Source organism: Lepisosteus oculatus, chromosome 29 (genome assembly GCF_040954835.1).
Source record: "Lepisosteus oculatus isolate fLepOcu1 chromosome 29, fLepOcu1.hap2, whole genome shotgun sequence".
NCBI classification, from domain to species: Eukaryota; Metazoa; Chordata; class Actinopteri; order Semionotiformes; family Lepisosteidae; genus Lepisosteus; species Lepisosteus oculatus.
In genome coordinates this window covers 8,866,048-8,887,784 of record NC_090724.1, presented here as the reverse complement: position 1 = coordinate 8,887,784, position 21,737 = coordinate 8,866,048, and the positions used below count along the sequence as shown (strand labels likewise).

General features: G+C 57.5%; 2 protein-coding genes across 3 annotated transcripts; both read left to right on the top strand.

Annotated features, from left to right (window-relative positions):
• The first annotated feature begins 2,186 nt into the window (after window positions 1-2,186).
• On the top strand, window positions 2,187-9,218 carry pias4a (protein inhibitor of activated STAT, 4a). Of its 2 annotated transcripts, none has more exons than XM_069185998.1 (11): window positions 2,187-2,267; window positions 3,673-4,072; window positions 4,539-4,623; window positions 4,807-4,848; window positions 6,080-6,170; window positions 6,491-6,619; window positions 6,708-6,813; window positions 7,020-7,093; window positions 7,311-7,471; window positions 7,557-7,711; window positions 8,013-9,218. In XM_069185998.1, the coding sequence occupies exons 1-11, from the start codon at window positions 2,241-2,243 to the stop codon at window positions 8,240-8,242; spliced, it is 1,500 nt and encodes a 499-aa protein (XP_069042099.1). In that variant the 5' UTR covers window positions 2,187-2,240; the 3' UTR covers window positions 8,243-9,218. The 2 variants fall into 2 exon arrangements, with proteins under 2 accessions (XP_069042099.1, XP_069042101.1); XM_069186000.1 differs by lacking the exon at window positions 2,187-2,267 and adding an exon at window positions 2,297-2,631.
• Window positions 9,219-13,415: 4,197 nt separating this feature from the next.
• On the top strand, window positions 13,416-18,707 carry foxq2 (forkhead box Q2). Its single transcript, XM_015365345.2, has 2 exons — window positions 13,416-14,117; window positions 17,627-18,707. Exons 1-2 carry the CDS (start codon window positions 13,623-13,625, stop codon window positions 18,017-18,019), a joined length of 888 nt encoding a protein of 295 aa, XP_015220831.2. The 5' UTR covers window positions 13,416-13,622; the 3' UTR covers window positions 18,020-18,707.
• The last annotated feature ends 3,030 nt before the right edge of the window (window positions 18,708-21,737 follow it).

Genomic DNA, 21,737 nt, shown 5'->3' with positions numbered 1-21,737 from the left:
ACCGCGAGTGTTCCTGCCTGTCACAACGCGCAATGCTGTCTGTCCTTATAATGCTCCAGGAGCAGACTTAGACACGCACACACAAAAATATATATAGGAATACATATATAATTCATATATATATATATCGATAGGAACGCAACACTTCTAGATTCCCAGGTGGATTTGAAATAAAATGTTTGCATAAGAACGGTAGTAGTGCTCTTGCACTTGCACATCCTGCTCTGTCCAGTCTTGGACCTCCTGGGGGGAGTCCTGCAATTGAGAGGCAGGATCACAGCTGGTCAGCTCCGTTTCTGTGGCGAGCTGCTCACAGTGTCTGCCCAGTGTCTGCGCTGTCTTGCTCCACGAGACCCACTGCGGGCCAGTGTCCTGACCGGCATGAAACACTCCTCAGAACAGCTGTTGGGGCTCCTGGAGGCCGGAGGGGAGGAAGGAATGAGGTAGACTCACTGCAGGTGACAGGGTCTGTCCCCCGACGATCTGCAGTCTAATCCCAGCAGAGTGAGACATGGCCACCCGACGACTGCTCCTGAGCCTGACAGCCGGTCTCCCTGCCTGCGCTCCCAGAGCAACATCCCATCATCCCCCGCTGACAAACACTGACTCTCCCTCTCGCCAGGGCCGGACTGTGGTGCTCGTCGGCCCTCGGCACTTTCACTCCGAAATGTGCCAGGAGAGGGGTCAACGCCAGTTGAATGACGTCGATTGACATGATGCACTTTAAACTATTGTGAGGACCGGGGGATTCGCACAGAATGGAGCTCACACACCCCTGATGTGCCAACAACAACTCGTTTATTTACCTCCGCCTGTTGGACTTGATAGACAGAGATTAAAACTCCTTGAAGGGGTTACACACACACGCACACTCACTCACTGACACACACACTGACACACACACACACGCGGTAAGAATTAAGGAGGGGTACTTCAGTTTTCAGTGGGTTACAAGGACAAACAGCAAACACTGACAGCTATTTACGATGGCTCCTCATAACCTCTCTACGCTCTTCTCATGCTAAACCAGGCGATTGATGGGGCGAGTCGAGAGACCATCACTTCCACACTTCTAGTTTCTAGAACAGCTGCTAGAGAGCGTGGGATTGTTGATGTGGAGCAAGCATGTTGTTTCAGCTCGTCAGTCAGGAGTGTTTCCCTCCTTCGTAGGCCCTAAAAATGTCCTAGGCCCTAGCAGCTGTGCCAGCACGGCCCCATGGGAGATCCGGCACAGCCATTCACCATCTTCATCTTTCCTCCACCCTCCTCCTGCTGGTGGGGTTGCTCACTGGCCAGACATGTTCACACTGTGTGTTACTGTGTGTTAGTGTGTGTTACTGCGAAAGTCTGTGTGTCTTCGTGAAATTGGTGTGTTAACATGGAAATGGGGGAAAAAAAGTAAGGTTTCATGAACGGTGGGGCGACTGTGTATTATCCACAGCCTAGAGCTGGAGATGTCATGCCTGGCACATCATTCCGAATGAACAGTCTGTGGAAGGACTTGGGGTTACAGGGTGTGCGTATCTTTGTGTCCTTCCTAACTAATTCAGTTTTACAAGAGCTGTTCAGCTTCAAAGACATGGAAATGGATTCCTGGATCCAGCTCCTAGAATGCACAATTCTGACACTCATTTCCATCTTTTTAACAAAGTGCAAAATATCAGACACTGGTTTCTACAAACCTTCCAGACAAAAACATTTCCATAAGCCTTTCTGTCGATAAGAAAAAAAGATATGATCTAATTAAGATGTTGGACCTGTTTAAAAACGCACATTGCATTCCTTCTCCTAAAGCCGTTTGGTTGGACGCGAGGTGTGAAGTAGAATTCTGGATACGGACTGGAGTCTCCCAGACTCATGCTGTCTTCCGACTGACACCGCTAAAGAAACGCGATTAATGTAAGAAGACCCTGGCGCTGCCTCGGAGCGCACGTTCATTCCGGGGTTATCAAGCTCTAAAAGGTGGCACCCCGTGATATCAGGCAGCCCATGCGCCTTTTTAGGGTGCCGAGGCCTAGCGCGCCACTGGCAGCCTATGTGGAAGTGTGACCCGACTTTTTGCTAACACTGTCGCTTTAAGAGCCAGCGGCCACGCCCCTTTCTTGCGCAGTCCCCCGCACCACGTGACCGGGCCGTGCGCCGATTGGTGGGCCCGGCTCCCCCGCACGTGACCCCGCGGCCTCTCATTGGCGGCCAGCTCGCTTTCTTAGTTTTGGCTCTCGCGGGGCTGCTGGAGGAAGATGGCGGCCGAGCTAGTGGAAGCGATGGCAAGTCGAGAGCTGCTTTCTCCCGGGCGGCTGGGCAAGGGGCCGGGGGGCGGCCGGGGCAGCCGAGCGGGGGCTTCGGGCGAGGCTGGGGAGGGCGGGAGCCCAGCGCGGCGAGGCTGGGGGTGGCAGGGAGATTCACGCCAGGGGGCAGAGCCGTTGTGAAGAGGGGTCGCTGGCATATGGGATAATGAATGATAGATCCATAAATAAAAACATCCGCCAGCGGGGAGTCGGAGCGGCTCGGGTTTAATCATTCACTCCCCTCCTGCAAGCTCGGCACCTCGCACCCGGCGTGTGCCTGCAGCTGAAGGGACCCTGCGCGGCGTGAGAGGGGCTTCCGTCTTCACGGGTTGACAGCGACGAGGTGTGTTTTTCCCGGCGAGAGAGAGGCGGACCTGTCCGCTGCCCCCAGGGGGAAGGGAGCTGCAGGGCCGGTGTCCGGGCTCGGCACCTGGCCGGCGCCAGCGTGAGGCCGGGGCGCCGCGGTGACCCCGATGAGCGCACCCTTGTCGGCGTCTGTGGCTGGAGACGCCGAGCAGCGCAGGAGTCCCGACCCGTCGTTGCCGTCACCCGTGCCTGGTCCCCAGCCGGCGGAGATGCAAAGCAGCCCCCCTGCGCTGGTGCTCCCCGGCTGAGCAGAGCCAGCAGCGCCCCGGTGTGCAGACGGGCAACAGCCGACGCAGACGGAAGCCCCGCTTCAAAGCTGATCATAACTGTTGTTGCAGTCTGATTTTCGCCGGATGGATTTAGAGAGAACTCCGTGCTGTTTGATTGAGAGAAGTCGTCAGCCCTGTTCGCCTTTAGTCCTCTCGGGCTCCGCTGGCGTGACGTCTTGTGCCCGTGGGTTTCTGTCCGAGCCCCCGGCGGGTGTGTCGGCTGCTCTGTAAGGGTCCGGCCGCGTCTGCGGGCTGCACGCAGGCGGAGCAAAGACGAGTCCGGCTGGCTCGTCCTGGGGTGAAGGGCTTGTGTTGAGAGGCAGCCGGGCGCTGGGAGGGCTTGCCCGGTGTCGCCAGTTTCCACAGCGGTGCCTCTGGTCTCCTGCTTGGGGAGAGGAGTCGATGCTGCGTGCGGATCTTTTGTTTTATATAGCGCCTTTCAAAGCTGCTTTTTAAAGTGCTTTCCAGTAAAGAACAAGGGTTCTGAGTGCGGCCCGCGGTGCAAAGGGCAGGCAGATCCAGTTCGGGCAAAGCGCTTCTGAAGAGGAAGGGGTGGAGTCCGGATCGGTCCCCTCTCGGGGAGAGGGGAGAGGGGACCCCAATTGCCTTGGAGACAGCCCTCTGGGGCTCTGGGGTGCAGCAGGAGGAGGTCGCCCAGCGCATGTCGACGAGTCTGGGGGGACGGGGAGGGGGTCCAGGGTCCGGAGAGGAGGTGCTCAGCGTCTCTTGTCTTCCTCTCCGCCCCGCAGAACATGGTGAAGAGTTTCCGGGTGTCGGACCTGCAGACGCTGCTGTCCTCCATGGGCCGCAGCAAGAGCGGGCTGAAGCAGGACCTGGTGGGCCGGGCCCTGCGGCTGGTGCAGAGCGAGTGCAGCCCGGAGCTGCTCAAGACCATCCGCCAGCTGTACGAGTCGCGCTTCCCCAAGGCGCCCGGCTGGCTGGCGCAGCGGCCTCGGCCCCCCGAGCTGCTGCAGGCGCCCTACCCGGCCCGCAGCCCCCCGCACCCGGCCCCGGCCCCCCCGCAGGGCGCGGACTACCTCAACGGCCTCGCCGCCACCGCCACCGCCGCCACACCCCCCACCGACGTCAAGCTGGTGCCCCTGCCCTTCTACAAGACTGTGGACGTGCTGCTGCACCCCACCGAGCTCGGTGAGTCCCCCCCGACCCGTCCGGGAGAGCTGCTGGCCGTGCCCTTTCTCCTGTGTGGTCTCCCCTCTCCCTCCTCTGTTTCCTGCTGTTTGCTTTGTAGTTCGGTTTCTCTTATTCTGCGATTTCCGACCTTCAGTGACCCCTGTGAACAGAAGTTCACTGGAGACAAGATTCTCGGTCTTTTCAGCAGCACCTGGGCTGGAGCAGGACTGTCCAACAGGTCCCGGGTTCCGGCTTCCCTGCAAACTGCAGGTTTTTATTGGAGCCAAGGTCTTGATGGCTGAAGATGCTCGTTAGTGGCTTAATTGGACCAATTGAACAGCTTCAACCTGCAGGTGCTGCTGCTTTAAAGAGACCTGGAAAACCTACAGACACTGCCCAGGTCCAGGGGGAGGCCGCTGGGATACAGTCTTTTTTGGCAGAGCTTTCCCGAGTCTGGTCTGTAACTGTCTCTCTGTCTCCCTAGTGCCCCAGAACAGCGAGAAACTCCAGGACAGCCCGTGCACCTTTGAGCTGTCCCAGAGCCAGGTGGAGCAGATCAGGAATTCTCGGTGAGCTCTCTCTCTCTCTCTCTCTCTCTCTCTGCTCCCAAACCTGCAGGAGCTCAATACCCACCTCTTCTTCATCTGGTTACTATCCGGACATTTACAGGCTCGTGCTTTAATACCTACATGTCCTACATGCCAAAAAAAAGAGAGAACCGTGTTGAGTGATCGCTCTGTCTCCTGTTCCAGGGAGCTGCGCCTCGGGGTGAAGTCTGTCCAGGTGGTGCTCAGGTGAGTGTGCTCTCTCTGGGGAATCTCGCCTGTCTCCCTCTCTGTCGCAGGAAGATGAGGCTCAATACGGGATCACTGTTCCTGGGAAACACTTGAGTGCAATACTCAAGGCTCACACCGCTGCTGTGCTTTGAGATATTGAATGTTCCCAGAGGTTAAATATCTGTAATGGTTGTACGTTGGTAGCTTTTTGGAAGTGCAGGTCGTGTATCCTCTGATGTGGGGGGAAAACTGGAGCCTGACCCCAGCGTGGTGCCACAGCAGAAAAGCTAGACTGCAGTCTTCAAAGGGGGCACCCAGCCGGATCTTCACATTATCGACCGGGCTCTGATAGAATTCCTCGGGCTGGGCAGCCCCAGTCTCTCCCTCATCCCATCCCTCGCTCCCGTAGCAGAGCGGTCGGCTCAGGGGTTGCTGGAGGGAGGCCGCTGTCCAGTGTTTAATCGCCCCTGGAGCTGCAGGATGTAGCAGTGACCGGTTATGGAGCAGGTGCTCGAGCAGATCAGGGCTCGGGTACTGAACAGCACACGCCAGTCAGTCTCGGTGCCTGACAGTTATCTTGAGGGGAAATAAGGCACAGTGTGGAAAAAGGAAAAGGTACTGCAGTGGTATTTCCTGAGTAGCTACATGGAATACTGTAGTGTAGGAACTGCCTCCAGTGTTAGACATGTTTAAGGGCACCGATCAATGTTGTATGATAAGATAAGATCACGTTATAAGCCATATACAATTTCTTGCATTAGGAATTTCTTTTCACAGACCCCAGCTTGCTCTCCAGCAGACACACAGACAGGGAGAGAAGCTGGGGGTCAGAGCGCAGGGTCAGCCATTTATACAGCACCCCTGGAGCAGCTGGGGTTAAGGGCCTTGCTCAGGGGCCCAACGGAGTAGGATTCCTCTGCCGGCCGCGGGATACGAACTACAGACAGAAATCCAGATGCCGGCCCCTTTCTCCTGTAGGTCAGGGGTGTGAATGCCCACAGGGTTAGGCAGCGCAGACTGGTTCGTGTGAGCAGTAGTGATGTTCGCTGATCAGTGACTCACCGGATCAGCTGCGATTTACTGAACTTTTCCAGGTCGGAGGGATCTCGGCAGCCAAGTTAGTTTCTCATGACACGGGCACTATAGGGATGTTGTCATCGCTGTAACCCTTCGCAAGTCTTTGTTCTTTTCTGCCGCGCGTCCCTTCCTGGTTTCTGCCGAGTCACTCCAGCTGTGTGCTTCTCTGCAGGATCTGCTACACGGACACCAGCTGCCCACAGGAGGACCAGTATCCCCCCAACATCGCTGTCAAAGTGAACCAGGGCTACTGCCACGTCCCGGTACGCCTCCGCTGGCATGACCCCCTTATCCCTGCTCCTTCCCCGGGCGCCCGGTGGGGTCGAAGGGCAGGGCGGCTGGGGCTCGGCTAGCGTTCCCCCTCGGTGAGCCGAGCCCAGCTGTGGCGGGACCTCCGCGCGGCTCTTTCGACTGTGGAGCCCCGGGGTGAGGGTTGGGAGGGGGGTGGGGGGCAGAGTTAGTGTGCTGACGCTCGGTGGTGGTGTGGGGGGGGTGGGGCTGGCGCTCGGGGGGGGGGGGGGGGCCCGCCACCGCCACCGCCACCGCCGCCACGCTGACCTCTGCCCTTGTCTGCGGCCGCCAGGGCTACTACCCCTCCAACAAGCCGGGCGTGGAGCCGCGCCGCCCCTGCCGCCCCATCAACATCACGCCCTGGCTGCACCTGTCCACCGCCACCAACCGGGTCACCGTCACCTGGGGCAACTTCGGCAAGGTGAGCCCCCGCCCCCGCCCGCCGCCCCGCCCCGCCCCGCGCGACACCGGCGCCGCGGCCAGCCTGACCCGCTTGTCTCTGTCCGCAGCGGTACTGCGTGGCGCTCTACCTGGTCCAGGTGTTCACGTCGGCGGAGCTCTTCAGCAAGTTGAAGCGCTTCTCGGTGGAGAGTGCGGAACGCTGCAGAGAACTCAGTAGGATCACGGCCGGTGCTTTCTGTGACCTCCAGCTCCTCCTCGCCTTCCCCTCCCCCGCGCTTGTCTAACCCGTGGCCAGAGTGTAGCCCTTCCCCCCTCGTTCTGTTAGTCTGTGCTGCGGGTTCCCTCCGAGCCTGAATTCACATCCCCGATAAAAGGATTTTTTTCCCCTCTCTCTGAAGCTTCTGTGTCTTTGCTTCTAGTCCAGGACAAGTTGCGGTTCGACCCCGACAGCGAGATCGCGACCACGGGCCTGAGGGTGTCGCTCATCTGTCCGGTGAGTCCGGGGGGCCGCCGGGGCCGGCGTGTCCTCCTGGCGCCTTGACCGCTCCGCTGAGCCCGCTGGACGCCGTGTGTAGAGTCTGCGCCCAGTCTGGGCAGCGGTCCAGCTGCAGAGGGGAGCTGCTGCTCCTCCGGGGGGCCCTGTCTGGGGAGGGTGGGCCGGGCCGTCCCAAGAGCTGCGCTCACCCCCGCCCCCTCTCGCCCCGCTGCAGCTGGTGAAGATGCGCCTGGGCGTGCCGTGCCGCGTGCTGACCTGCGCCCACCTGCAGTGCTTCGACGCCGTGTTCTTCCTGCAGATGAACGAGAAGAAGCCCACCTGGACCTGCCCCGTGTGCGACAAGCCCGCGCCCTTCGAGCTGCTGATCATCGACGGGTGCGTCCTGCCCGTCCTCTCTCGCCGCGCGGCTTTCGGGCCGCTGCCGGCGATCTAACCCTGACACCCCCTCCACCCCCACCAGGCTGCTGTCGGAGATCCTGAAGGAGACCGAGGACGTGGAAGAGATTGAGTACCTGGCCGACGGCTCCTGGCGCCCCATCCGGGCGGAGAAGGAGAAGGAGAGGGACAGAGAGAGGGAGCGCAGCAACACGCCAGAGTGCCCCCTGCTGGACATGTGTAAGAACAGAGGGAGGAGGGGGGGAGGGGTTACTAAGCTGAGGAAGGGAAGGGAAAATGTAGAAGGGAAAATGAGAGTATCCCAGCAAGAACAGGGCACCAGTCCCTCACAGGGCAGACATGCGCTCTTTTCCTAGAAGCCCGTTAACCCAGCAGCTAAGAACACGGGGAGAACATGCAAACTCCACCCAGACAGCACCCCAGGTCAGGCACTGAACCCGGGGCCCCAACGCGCCGCTGTGCCACCCCAGAGAGGAGCAGGCTCCGTTAACCCCAGCCTGCCTCTTGCCTCCCCCCGCAGGCTCCCCGGAGGCGAACGGCCACTCCCCGGCCCACAGCAGCACCAGCCTGAGCGGCAAGACAGCAGTGGGCGGAGCTCCGGCCGTGGTGGACCTGACGCTGGACTCCTCCTCGGAGGAGGAGGAGGGAGGTGGGGCGGGGGACAGCGAGGACACAGAGGACAGTCAGGACAGCCCTCCCCCCAAGAGGGGGCGCTACGGCTACGACAAGGACCTGGTCACTGCTTACTGACCGTCGCTGGACGGGAGAGCACTTGGGGGCGAACTGGGGAGGGAGTGATGGAGCAAATAATTTCCCTCCCCTCCCCCCACAAACACTCTCTCTCCACTGCGGACATGTCCTGGAGGCCAGTCCAACGCCTGGCTTCTTCTGCGCACTACTGTGCAACGGGGCACCCCCAGACCCCCCCCACCTTGCTCCCAGTTCCTGTGTTTCTCCCTGCAGCTCAGAGAGGCACCAGGTTCCCTCCCTCCATCCCCGGAATTCGCCCCTCTTCCTCGGCTCGCAGCTGTGACTCTTCCTCTCTGGGGCTCGGACCGCTCTCTCTCGCGGGAGAGGATGGGTGCCCGGGGGGGGGGGCGCGTCGTCGTGCTCCTGTAGTAGTTTAATAAAACTCATAGCTTAAAGACGTGCAAAAAAAAAAAAAAATGATAAGTCTGATTTCAGAGACTTCATCTGAAAGTGGGGTTGTGGGGGTGAGGTAGGGTGCAGGACGCTGACCTGGGACTCGCCGTTGGGATGCGGGATGGATCCCGGCTTTTTCCTCTGCAGCAGAGCTCCGCTGCGGTGCCGCGACCCGGAGGTCCGGTTTCGTTTCGTCTCTCCCCCCGAGAAGATGATCACCTACCTCAGTCTCAGCAAGAGAAATGCAGCAAGCAGCACTTGGGCCTGAATCCTCCAGGGAGCGGAGGACGCGAAGCCAGGAGGGGATTCTCCCTGGATTGTTTTTGTTGTGGAAACGAACCCCTCACCACGGGACAGAGGGCTGGATGGACAGCAGCTGACTTTTATTTAATTTTAAAACTTGATTTTTTTTTTTCGTGGAGGGTGGTGAGGGGGGGGGGCGGGTGGTTATGGACTTTCTTACCCCTCGTGGGATTCCTCGCGCGGAGTGGAGTTCTTGTCCTAGTGGCGGCGGCAGTGATATTCCGGCAGAGATCCGGGGAAGATGATGTGGAATTGTGCGGCTCTGTTGGCAGTGGGGGTGGAGGGGGGCGGGACCTGAGTGGGGGGTGGGACCTGGAGTGAGGTGGTGGGTGGAGAGAGGGGTGGGGCTTGAGGCAGGAGGCGGGCCGGGGAGGGGCGGAGCATGTCTTGAGTTTGCTGCTCAGTGGCAGCCGGTTTCAGGCGTTGGACCGGGAGGCGCTGCCCAGCCTGGGGGGGCACCCGGGTCCGCGGTAGGCCGCCGTGGTTCGCGATCGCGCGGCTGTGTTTCTCTCTGCGCCGCAGAGCCTCACAGTCACGCGAAGCAGTCGGCTCCCTGGGGGAAGATCCGAGCGCGCAGTGGGGGTTGGAGAGATCGCTCTGTTGAATGGGGGTGGTTTAAAAAGTGTGGTGAGTGGAGACCTACCCCGGTACCACACCTGCTGTAGTGTGTGTGTGTGGGGGGGGGGTGGGGGGCGCGTGGGGGTATTCTGAGATTGAAGTGATGCGGGGTACCCTGCCGTGTGTTGGGGGGGGAGGGGGCACTTGAAGTTCCTGCTTGGTGTTTTTTTGGGGGGGTGGCGCTGTGGGACGTTGTCCCTGGCTCTCCGTGTTTGCGTCCGGCCCGTTCCAGGCGTGCAGCGTGGGTTCGAGAGGCTGAGGCTCCTCGATTTGATCAGACAGGATCCGGATTCAGCTGCTCTTCTAACGGGATTTTGTCCTCGGGCACGTCGATAGTGCGGCGTCGCGCTGGAGATGCGCCCAGCGGGCCGGGCCCGGTCTCCTGCTCTCGCCTGTCGCGGCCGTGTGTCTTGTCCCGAGGCGAGATGGGCACGGAGCTGGGCCCGGCCCGGTTCGCGGTCCGGTTTCCCGGCCTGGTGGGGTCGCCAGCCCTCCGCTCTGCTGTGTGTCTCCCCCCCTGCCCCCCACTGCTCCAGGTTTTACTGTCGTCTTTTAAAACTAATCATGCGGTTGATGTGTGCTAGTCTGTCTTGTGCGTAGAGCGAACCCGGACCCCCGTTCCCACAGAAACCGGACCCCCCAGAAGCGATCCTCTGCAGCCGCCCCGCCGCCCCCCCCCCGGCCAGGGGGTCCGGCCGCGTAATCGATCCGAGGGCCCTTCACCCCCCCCTGGTGTCCCGCGGGAACGTTTGGACTTCCCCCAGAGCGCTTTCGGGGCTGGGGCCCGTTCCGGAGCTGCAGGAGCCCCCAGAGGGACGCGTCTCCGAGCGCTGACCACGCCGAGCGATCCCTACCGGAGCGCCGCGAGGACGGATCTCCAGCTCCGGCCCCGGTCCGGTCCGGTCCGAGCTCTTCTCTTCTCCCGGGTCGCGCTGGGCTCAAGTGGGCGGCGAGCGGCCCAGTCTGCTTGTGTTCCTGCGTCTTGGGGAGGGATGTTGTCCTCTAGGAAATGGACACCCCCCCCGGCCCCCAGGCTCTCTCGCTCCCCCCTGCAGCAGGGCCAGCAGTCCCAGCTCTGTACTGTACCAACACGCTGTCTGTAAGAAATGCTGTAACAAAAGAACGAGAACTTGTGTCCGACTGGCTTGGGGGGAATTCAAAACCAAGCAAGTGTTTCCCCAGGTTCCCAGTGTTGAAAGCTAATAAAAGGTGAATTCAGCACCGCTGCAAAATCCAGTAATTCCCACTTTCCCAGTCTTTTCCCCACCGCGCTGGGATGAGCGAGCGAGGGAGGTGGGGGGGTGGGACGGACAGGCCGGCGGGGGCTCGCAGTCCCAGGTGTACATGTTCAATGTTTAAGTGTCTTTTTATATGTTCATATTAAAAAAAAGCCAACAAAAAAATTAATAAATAATATTTTATCAAGCTGTGATTTGTGCCGCTAGCTTTCCGCCTCTCTGCTGCCTTGTGTCCGACCGGCGGGGGGGCTGATGCCTTTTTTTTTTCTTCAGAAAGTTTTTTTGGTTTGTTCTAAAAATGTGAATATCGGCCCCCAGAGAAGAGGAAACGTCCTGACCTCATTGCACAGGTGATCTGTGGAGGGGGCAGGGGGCAGGGCTTTGAAAATGGGTGACAGGAGCCACTTCTTTACACAAAGCGTTGTGGGTGTAGGGAACAGGGTACCCAGCTTTTACGTTGAAGCTGATATCCTGGTGCTGGCAGGACACGGCTGGATGAGATCTTGGATCAAATGGCTCCAAATGGCTCAGCTGGGCTGAAGGGCCTCCTTCCTCTGAGCCAGAACCTTCTTCACGATCAGAACCCTGTCTGTAAGATCGAGAGACAGGCTCAGGGGCTCTACCCTGTTCACGAGTTCTGTTAAAATGGGTTTTAATGCAAGTTCATCATTAACAAAGTGCTTGAGTCACTTCAGCACTTGTGTGGAAAGACGAGGAGAGGGCATCGTGGTCCTGATCTTTTGGGGGTCTTATTGCAAGGGGGATTTAGGGTTTCCTGTCGCCGGCCTAGACTGTAAAGCAACCCCAGGCTTTTCCTGCTGCGGTCTGCAGCCCTGGAGTCTGTGAACCAAGGAGAATCTGAAGCATGAATCTTTCATCAGCTTCGCTTCAGTTCTCCAGCATGTTAAACCACTGCAGGTGCTGTTTCTGAGCTGTCCTGCAAGGTGGTGCAGTAACCTCAAGCCTCACTCTGTGTGTCCTGGGGCATGAGAGAAGTGGTAAGTGTTGCGGCTTTAAGATTTTACTGCTGCTTCGACAATATTGCTACTGTAGAGAATCCAATATGAATTTCTTTATTTTTCCGGTGTTAAACCCTAAACTGACTTGGGGGAAAAGTAGCAGTGGATGTGCCTGCAGTATTAAGGATGGCCACTGGAGGGCAGTCTTGGGCGTTTCGCTCCGCTGCTCGCTGCGCAGACCTGAACTCAGCGCCCGCCTGCGATCCTTCCTCTTGCTCTGTGCTTCTCCGCTGCTGAAAGCAGGATTGGCCACCTCTGCACAGCGGACGGGAGTTGTCTGCAGGAGGAATGCAGCCCCAGTTGGGGAATTAGTTTTTTTTTCTGGGGGGGGGTACACGTTTTGGGGTTGTCATTCCTGATGTTTTTTTCCAATTAATATTTTCGGTTTTGCGTTCCTTGATTTTAGTGGTGTTTGGTTTTTGCAGTTGGGCTGAGTTTTACCTGACAGACACCCCCCCCCCAGTGGTGAATTGGGGTCAGTCTTGTGGGGTGTGATGCTGCGGGGGTGTCCAGGGGTTCAAGAGCCTGCTGGCCGGGTCTCCTGGCTGAGAAACAGGACCAGAGATCTGAAAGACAGAAGTGCTGCTCGTCAAGGCGCTGGGAGGACAGGTCATTAGCTCGGAGCTCGGAAGACATGAACGAGTTTTTAACCCTTGCAGTCCTGCTTTCCTGACGAGAGTAGGCGGCGGCGTGTTCATCGTTAGAAGGACCACATCCGTCAGCTTCCCGGCTCGTCCCGCACCCCCAGGGCAGTGCCTACGCATCGCTTGTCCTGCTCCCCTTCGGCTTCCAGTGAGCTGCTGCTGGACCTCAAGCACAGGGTCTGGTCGTGCTAATAGGGGCGGTGGGGATGCTCTGTGCCTGTGGCTGGAAGGTTGCCGGTTAGAATCCTGCGGCCGGCAGAGGAATCCTACTCCGTTGGGCCCTTGAGCAAGGCCCTTGACCCCAACTGCTCCAGGGGCGCCGTATAAATGGCTGACCCTGCGCTCTGACCCCCAGCTTCTCTCCCTGTCTGTGTGTCTCATGGAGAGCAAGCTGGGGTCTGTGAAAAGACAAATTCCTAATGTAAGAAATTGTCAATGGCCAATCCAGTGACCTGATCTTCTTAATATGTGAGGCGGAGCTGGGTGTCAGAACAGAGAGACATGTGCAAGAGCCTCGCGTGCCTCCAGCTTCGCGGCAGGGAGGAAGAGCGCCGATCCGCGCCGGGAGGCTCCAGGCCTCGCCCTTCCTCGCAGACCCCCGGAACCCCGGGCGCGGCGGGCGCCTGCAGAGACACATTCGCCTTCGGAAAATCAATACCCCGAGCCGCTTATCCCCCCCCTCGGCCCCAGCAAAAAGTGGTTTAGTGGGATTAGAGCCGGACTGAGCCCCAGCGAAGCAGCTCCGGGTGTCCCAGCAGCAGGCTTGTAAACACCTTCGTCTGCTGAGCCGCACGCGTAATCCCCACTAATTACTGCCGGGGGGGGGGCAGTAATCCCCTCCCTCCCACTGCACAGGGGTAGGACGCTCCCCCTGCCCACCCCGCGGGCGGAACGGCGCGGCCGGCTGTATTTAAGGTGGGGGTCCCAGCACCCTGCATGCCAGAGGAGTGGGCAGAGGGCACGCCAGGCCGGCCTTCGCCAGCAGCAGGGGGACACCAGCCCGTCCAGCTCCCGCAGAACCAGCGGGGCACTGGGAGTCTCGGTCACAAGGAAGACGCACCCCTGGGGGTCGGGGGGGGCCCCGCGGACGGCTGCACCGGAGGGGCTCGAGGCTCAGGATTCTCCTGCTCCGGTCCAGCCCGTCCGAAAGCCGGGCTTTGGCCGGATGCGACTGCCGGAGCTCGGGGCGGGATTCTGCTTTCTGGAGGGGGGGCAGCTCTGCTGGGAACGGGGGGACGGGGGTCCCTCTCGCAGTCTGACGCGGAGGGCGAGCGCTGTGACTGAGGGCCAGCGGGGGGGCCGGATGGCCAGCGGCGGCGGCGGGCGAGACCCTCCGGGGCTGAGCTTCAGCATCGAGAACCTGCTGTTCGACAGGGGCGCCGGGAGGGCAGAGCCGCCGCCCCCTGGTCCTGAGCCCCTCTCGGACGGGGACGCCCCCAGACCGCAGAGCAGGGGGGCCCCCGGGGGAGAGGCGGGCGAGGGTGAAGAGGAAGGGGGCGCAGAGCGGGGAGGAAGCAGCTCGGACGGCCCCCAAGACAAACCCGGCCAGTCCTACATTGCTCTCATCTCCACGGCCATCCTGGCCTCCCGGGACAAGAAGCTGCTGCTCTGCGATATCTACCAGTGGATCATGGACAACTACCCCTACTTCAAGAGCAAGGTACCCCCCCGGGCGGGCCAGTGCTGCAGGTGCACGTACTGGACGCCTTTTAATCCCTTTTAAAGTTCATCTGATGGGCTCTCTTCCCGCGAGGTGTGCTGTAGGATCTGCAGCGCTTTGTTTGCAGCTCAGTTGTGTTTTTTTTGTCTGATTGAATAATTGGATGAATGCTGCAAGCCAGGGTTCGGGGGTACGCTGAAACAGCCCGCATACAGCTCCCCGGGAGAGCGACTCCGGCAGCTCTGAGCTCTCACCTGCCCGCTGTCTGCTACAGCGGCCCAAGGGCCACCTGAGCTCTGCTACATGGCTGGTCTGATGATTTCATTCAGGGCAGAAGTGTTTGTCTTCTTCATGAGTGGCAGTGAAACACAAACCAGAGGTCACAAGGGGAAACGACATGGAAGTGGCTTTAAGTCTAAGAACTTCTTTACTCCAAAAGGTGTGGGAGTGTGGAGCAAGCTGCCTGGCCAGGTGGTCGAATACTGTGGCCCTGGCTCCTTTCAGGTAGAGGCTGGAGGAGCTGCTGGGATCCAGTAAGCTGGTGACGTCCCAGCGGGCTGGATGGGTGTTTTTCAGGTGTAGGTCTTCTATCCCGACTGCAAGCTGTTTTCTAGGTGACTGGCTCTGAACTGAGGCCAGTGGCTTGAGTAATGTACCATAACACTCAACATCCAGATGTCCTGTGTCTCACTAAGAAAGGAATAAGGTTGATGGTCTCATGGACACACTTGGGATGGAACAGGAATTCCTCACACTTCTATAGCGCTTTTCTGGACACTCCACTCAGAGCGCTTTACAGGTCATGGGGTCTCCCCTCCACCACTACCAGTGTGCAGCATCCACCTGGATGATGCACCAGTCTGCTCCCCACACACCAGCTCTCAGTGGCTGGATCCCAAAAGCACCAGGTCAGAGGGGTCCAGTCTTGGTCCTGGAGGTCCAGCAGTGCTGCAGGGAGGTGGTGGCCCTGTGACGCTCTGAGGTCTGGACTGTGAGAGTGCCTGCAGGTCCTGACATCCTGCTCTGGCGAACACTGATTGCAACATGCTTTGCTCAGCCTGTACGGTATCGTTATACAACGTGCGAGATGTGAAGTACAGCCCCAGACTGCTTTGAACCTGGTGTCATATCAGTATAATACTATGGCTGTGGAGGTAGTGGTTTTGTTAAAAAGAATGGAAAAGTCTCCAACTGCCACTTAGTTTTATCATTAAGTGTCACAGCCTGTGGCAGTGGTGTGTAACTGCAGTGCTCTGACTTGTGAGCTTCACTGCAGGGCTGGTGCTGGTGCTGGTTCTGTCTCAGGCGGATTAAACTGGATCCACAGGTCCGATTGCAGCGCTGTGACAGTGAGCTGATGCTGAGACGCAAAAGAAACATGTTTTAAGGATGCTTCAGTGACAGTGGCTGTGAGATCATCTATTGTATCAAGACGTTTCTGTCGGTGTTGGTCTTGCCGAGACCCAGATGTCATCGCCGGGGGCAGTAGCCGTGGGCTGGGGGCTTTCAGTCCTGCCCCAGTGCTCCCCAGTGCTGGAGCAAGCCTGCTCTCAGCCTTTCCCCCAGCGTGTGATGCGTTTCGATGTCTGCACTGGGACGTGACAGGCTCCCAGTCCCTGCAGTGGAGAGAGGGCTCACCCTGAAGCAGAGCTCAAACATGTAACTCTCAGAGCCGTGTGAGTGCGTGGGCGTGCATGTGAGTGCATGTATGTTATATGTGTGAGTGTTGGATGAAGTGTTTGGTTGTGTGTGTGTGTAGGATTGTGTGTGTAGGATTGTGTGTGTATATGGTTGTGTGTATGAGTGTAGGATTGTGTGTGTTTGGTTTGTGTGTGTGTGTAGGATTGTTTGTGTTTTGTTGTGTGTGAGTGTAAGATTGTATGTGTTTGGTTGTGTGTAGGACAGAGGGTGTTTGGTTGTGTGTATGGGTGTAGGATTGAACTTGAACTTGAACTTTATTGCCATATGTAACCGGTGCTGGTACAATGGAATTCTTACTTACAGAAAGTCTCTCGATTGTAAAACAAGTGTAAAAAACAAAACAAAGTGCAAACAGTGCATCAAGACAATATACAAACAAACAGTAGACAATGTGCAAGTAAACATGTAGACAGTTTGAATGTAAACAATACAGACGTGTAAACAATGACTGGAGATGTGCAATAGAAAAGAAATCATAAAGAGGTAGATGGTGATGGTGTAGGTGTGGTCCGAGGGGGATGGCTAAATGTGTTCGCCAGTCTCACTGCTTGTGGATAGAAGCTATTGAAGAATCTAGTGGTAAGTGTCCGTATGCTCTTATGTGAGCATGTCTTGTGAGAGTGTGTCTTGTGTGAGTGTGTGGCTGTATGTGTGAGTGTAGGATTGTGTGAGTGTGTGGCTGTATGTGTGAGTGTAGGATTGTGAGAGTGTGGCTGTGTGTGTGGGTGTTGGACTGTGAGTGTGTGGCTGTGTGTGTGGGTGTAGGATTGTGAGAGTGTGGCTGTGTGTGTGGGTGTTGGACTGTGAGTGTGTGGCTGTGTGTGTGGGTGTTGGACTGTGAGTGTGTGGCTGTGTGTGTGAGTGTAGGATTGTGAGAGTGTGGCTGTGTGTGTGGGTGTTGGACTGTGAGTGTGTGGCTGTGTGTGTGGGTGTTGGACTGTGAGTGTGTGGCTGTGTGTGTGAGTGTAGGATTGTGAGTGTGTGGCTGTGTGTGTGAGTGTAGGATTGTGAGTGTGTGGCTGTGTGTGTGAGTGTAGGATTGTGAGAGTGTGGCTGTGTGTGTGAGTGTAGGATTGTGAGTGTGTGGCTGTGTGTGTGAGTGTAGGATTGTGAGAGTGTGGCTGTGTGTGTGAGTGTAGGATTGTGAGTGTGTGGCTGTGTGTGTGAGTGTAGGATTGTGAGTGTGTGGCTGTGTGTATTCCAGCTTGTCTGCTGTGTGGAATCCTGGGTGATTCTCCAGTCCTGGGTCCCGAATCTGCGTTCTTTCCTGTGAGGCTGGGACAGTGCAGCAGTGCAGAGCCAGGGATGCTGGGACAGACTGGGAGCGGGGCTGATGCGATTGTGGGATGTGGAGCAGGCCGGTAATCCTGTTGACAGGACGCACACTTGTCCTGGGCGCCCTGAGCTCCTTGCTGAGCACAGAAACTCCGGCTTTAACTGTGGTAACAAGTGCTTGAGCTGAGCGGATTACAGTGCTGTCCCGCCCAGAGCTGCTCCTGGCTCCGATACTGTAGCCTGAGTCTGTAAGATCGGCGAAGGTGAGACCGTTTTCTCGGGCTCCTCCAAGGCTCGCTGGCAGACATGGCCAGTGGGTGTGGGTGTGGGTTTGGGAGATTGGGGGCCGAGTCTGACCTCTGTGTCCCTCTGTGTCCCTCTGTGCCCCACTGTGCCCCTCTGTATCCCATGTGCCCCTCTGTGCCCCTCTGTATCCCATGTGCCCCACTGTGCCCCTCTGTATCCCATGTGCCCCTCTCTGCCCCTCTGTATCCCATGTGCCCCTCTCTGCCCCTCCCGCCCTGGTCTTGCAGGATAAGAACTGGCGGAACAGCGTGCGGCACAACCTGTCCCTGAACGAGTGCTTCGTCAAGGCGGGGCGGAGCGACAGCGGGAAGGGGCACTACTGGGCCATCCACCCCGCCAACTACCAGGACTTCTCCAAGGGCGACTACCACCGGCGCCGCGCCCGGCGACGCATCCGCAGGGTGGCGGGGCAACTGGCCTGCCCCCTCCTGCCCCCTGCCTACCTCCCGCACCGGCCAGGGGCGACCCCCTGCTGGTGCTGCCCGCCCCCCTACCTCCCCTGCCTCCCGGCCAGAGTGTACTGGAGCTGGGCGGCCCTGCCTGCACGCCGGGCCCTGCCCCTGCCCCTGCCCCTGCCCCTGCCCCTGTCCCTGCCCATACAAGTGCCCTCACTCATGTAGAACCAGTCGGCACTGTGCCCCAGTGTACCCACTACAGCCCCCAGTGCAGAGACACTGACACTTGTGGAACAGACACCTCACAGGCCACTCCAGTGTCAGTGGGCTGTGGAACAGACACCTCACAGGCCACTCCAGTGTCAGTGGGCTGTGGAACAGACACTGTACAGTACCTCACAGGCCACTCCAGTGTCAGTGGACTGTGGAACAGACACCTCACAGGCCACTCCAGTGACAGTGGGCTGTGGAACAGACACATCACAGGCCACTCCAGTGTCAGTGGGCTGTGGAACAGACACTGTACAGTACCTCACAGGCCACTCCAGTGTCAGTGGGCTGTGGAACAGACACCTCACAGGCCACTCCAGTGTCAGTGGACTGTGGAACAGACACCTCACAGGCCACTCCAGTGACAGTGGGCTGTGGAACAGACACATCACAGGCCACTCCAGTGTCAGTGGGCTGTGGAACAGACACTGTACAGTACCTCACAGGCCACTCCAGTGTCAGTGGGCTGTGGAACAGACACATCACAGGCCACTCCAGTGTCAGTGGGCTGTATAAGACACTGGCTGTCAGTGTAGTGCTTTTTCCTTGATTTCCAAAGCTACATGACAATACTCTCAAGAAAAAAAATCTGTAAATACTGTCTAAGCTTGTGAAGACCTTTTTGAATCAAATAAAATTTACACTTTTGTACACAAAAATATGTCTCGTGTTTATTATGACACAGGGCGGTGTGGTGGCTTTGTGGCTGGAAGGTTGCCGGTTCGAATCCTGTGGCTGGCAGAGGAATCCTACTCCGTTGGGCCCCTGAGCAAGGCCCTTAACCCCAGCTGCTCCAGGGGCGCTGTATAAATGGCTGACCCTGTGCTCTGATCCCCAGCTTCTCTCCCTATCTGTGTGTCTCATGGAGAGCAAGCTGGGGTATGTGAAAAGATACATTCCTAATACAAGAAATTGTATAGGGCTAATTAGGTGATCGATAAACTGGATTAATAAAATTAAAGCCAAACTGATCACAGGCGGTCATTCGAATTGTGCAAATATTTTTTCGACTTGTAATAATGTTTTGCTAAGCTTTATCCATCTTGTATTCAGTATATATGGTGATACTGGGTACTGTTTTACTTTTGAAATGTTGTGCACTTTGACCAGCAGTTGACAATGACAGTAGAAGTGTTGAATCAACAGGAATCGCAAACCAAAAGGACTCAGGTGGAAACTACTTGAAAGTGCATTTAAAACAGAATAGGAGGCACTTCTTTACACAAAGGGTGGGAGGAGTCTGCAACAAGACGTTCAGCCAGGCTGTGGCAGCTGATACCCTGGCTTCTCTCACAACCTGGCAGGACATGGTTCTCAGCTCAATTAGCCACTAAAAGCCAGGAGAGCTAAACAAGACAACAGGGAGCCTGTCCGTTAATAATCATCAGACCCTCTAACTCTCCCGGGATGTAGTTCCTTGGAAAGCTGTGGAAATGGGTGCGGGATGTGGCGCCTCGGAGCTGTGGAAAGTGAACCTGTCCGCACAGCTCTGGCCTATTTAGCGCCTAATCAGGCTGTGCTGCTGGGAGCCCAATCCTGGCGCTAAGGAGGCTGAGCGGGTTGTCCAAAGCTGGCTTTGAGGATAAGACCCCCAGATAAGCCAGAAAATCTTCAAGCAGTTTCGAAAAATAGGCAGCTTATCACACAGCATAATCAGCTAACTGCTGCAGCGCTGACACCCGCTGGGAGAGGGAGGGCCAGCGGGCGGGGGGCAAGAGCGAGAGGGGTGGGACAGTTTCTGGAGGAGGGACAGCACACACCTGTTCAGGCTCCAGTAGCCTGGGACACTGGGTCGCTGGAGCGCTGGGCTGCTGGGATTGCTGGGACCCTGGGTTGCTAATATGATGGTAATATGAATCGCTGAGGCACTGAGACATTGAGTCCCTGGGGAGCTGTGTCACTGAATCACTAGGTCCTTCAGAGATTGAATCACTGGGGCACTGAGACATTGAATTGCTGGGGAGCTGGGGTGCTGTGTCACTGAGACATTGAATCGCTCGGGAGCTGTGTCACTGAATCACTAGATCCTTCACAGATTGAATCACTGGGGAGCTGTGTCACTGAATCACTAGATCCTTCACAGATTGAATCACTGGGGAGCTGTGTCACTGAATCACTAGATCCTTCACAGATTGAATCACTGGGGCACTGAGACATTGAATCGCTCGGGAGCTGTCACTGAATCACTAGATCCTTCACAGATTGAATCACTGGGGAGCTGTGTCACTGAATCACTAGATCCTTCACAGTTTGAATCACTGGGGAGCTGTGTCACTGAATCACTAGGTCCTTCACAGACTGAATCACTGGGGAGCTGTGTCACTGAATCACTAGATCCTTCACAGATTGAATCACTGGGGCACTGAGACATTGAATCGCTCGGGAGCTGTGTCACTGAATCACTAGATCCTTCACAGACTGAATCACTGGGGAGCTGTGTCACTGAATCACTAGGTCCTTCACAGATTGAATCGCTGGGGTTCTGGGCTGCAGGGGCACTGAGCCGTTGAATCACAGGGTTGGTGGGTTGCAATATCACTGATGTGCTGAGACACTAGTTCACAAAGACACTGAGCCACTGGGCTGCATCACTGGGACCAGCTTGGCAGAGAGGGATCCCAGTGGCTCCTTCAGGGTAACCTGCGAGTTGACCAAAGTAAAAGCACTGGTCAGCGTTGTGCTGGCTGGACAGGGCCGGACTGGGCCGGACCTTTCCAACGGCAGGACCTCAGCATGCCCCTCCACCTGCGGTCCGCTGCACAGCAGGGGAGGGAGAAGAGCGAGGAAGAACAGGGGGAAGAGAAGAACGGAAAGGAAGAGAAAAAAAGATGAATCGATTCTGCAAGTCCGATATCCTGTTAACTTGCTCCTTTTTCTTTTGCCTTCAGTTCTGCGGCTCCTGCCTCTCTGCGCTCCGACGATCTCCTTTCCAGCACCACTCCAGCAACTCGACGAGCGTTGGCAGGTTCTTCTCGACAATGTGTGCTTTTCCTTGAATTTTATTTGGATATCGGTGGCTTGATCTGTAGTGTACCCTTTGTATACCGATTTATGTTATTGTTAACCTGCATGTTTCCTGTTGACTGCTGCTATTGTATGTGCTGCGACTCCTGATTCTCTGCGCTCCGACGATCTCCAGCAATTTATTCTTGACAATGTGTGCTTTTTGTTACATTTGATTTGACCCGGAGACGGGTCCAGTCCCTGAAGGAGGGCTTGTTCCCTTCCTGGGGTGGCCACCCGCGCCGCCTCTGACACAAGACCCCCCCCCGCCTCCCCCCAGCCCATTAGCTAAACCTCCCTACGGTTAAGAACTCATTTGGCACTCTTAATTTGTTTAATTCGTTTGGCAGCACACAAGGCAAATCCTCTGCCAGCAGCTCTTTAATTCCGCTGCATATGTCTGAAGGGAGGGGAGGGGGTCCACAATGTTGAGCACAGCTCTGGGGCCTTGGGCCCGGTTCTGGACCTGGGGTGCTGTCTGTGTGGAGTCTGCATGTTCTCCCCAGTCCCTCGGGGTGCCCTGGGTGGCTGAGGAGCGAGTATCTGTGCGTGTCTGCCCGGCGATGGACTGGCGTACCCCAGCTTGGCACCCGTTGCCTGCTGGGATAGGCTCCTGTTCCCCCGCGACCCCGAATTGACAGAAAGGGGCTGGATGTCCCGGGCCTGTCCC

Bases quoted from the DNA above. Each gene is read 5' to 3' on its own strand.
- pias4a (XM_069185998.1), top strand. From the start codon at position 2,241: ATGGCGGCCGAGCTAGTGGAAGCGATG. The intron at 6,620-6,707 runs GTGAGCCCCCGC...CTCTGTCCGCAG, and splicing joins CCTGGGGCAACTTCGGCAAG to CGGTACTGCGTGGCGCTCTA. The intron at 6,814-7,019 runs GTAGGATCACGG...CTTTGCTTCTAG, and splicing joins GGAACGCTGCAGAGAACTCA to TCCAGGACAAGTTGCGGTTC.
- foxq2 (XM_015365345.2), top strand. From the start codon at position 13,623: ATGCGACTGCCGGAGCTCGGGGCGGGATTCTGCTTTCTGGAGGGGGGG. The intron at 14,118-17,626 runs GTACCCCCCCGG...CTGGTCTTGCAG, and splicing joins ACCCCTACTTCAAGAGCAAG to GATAAGAACTGGCGGAACAG.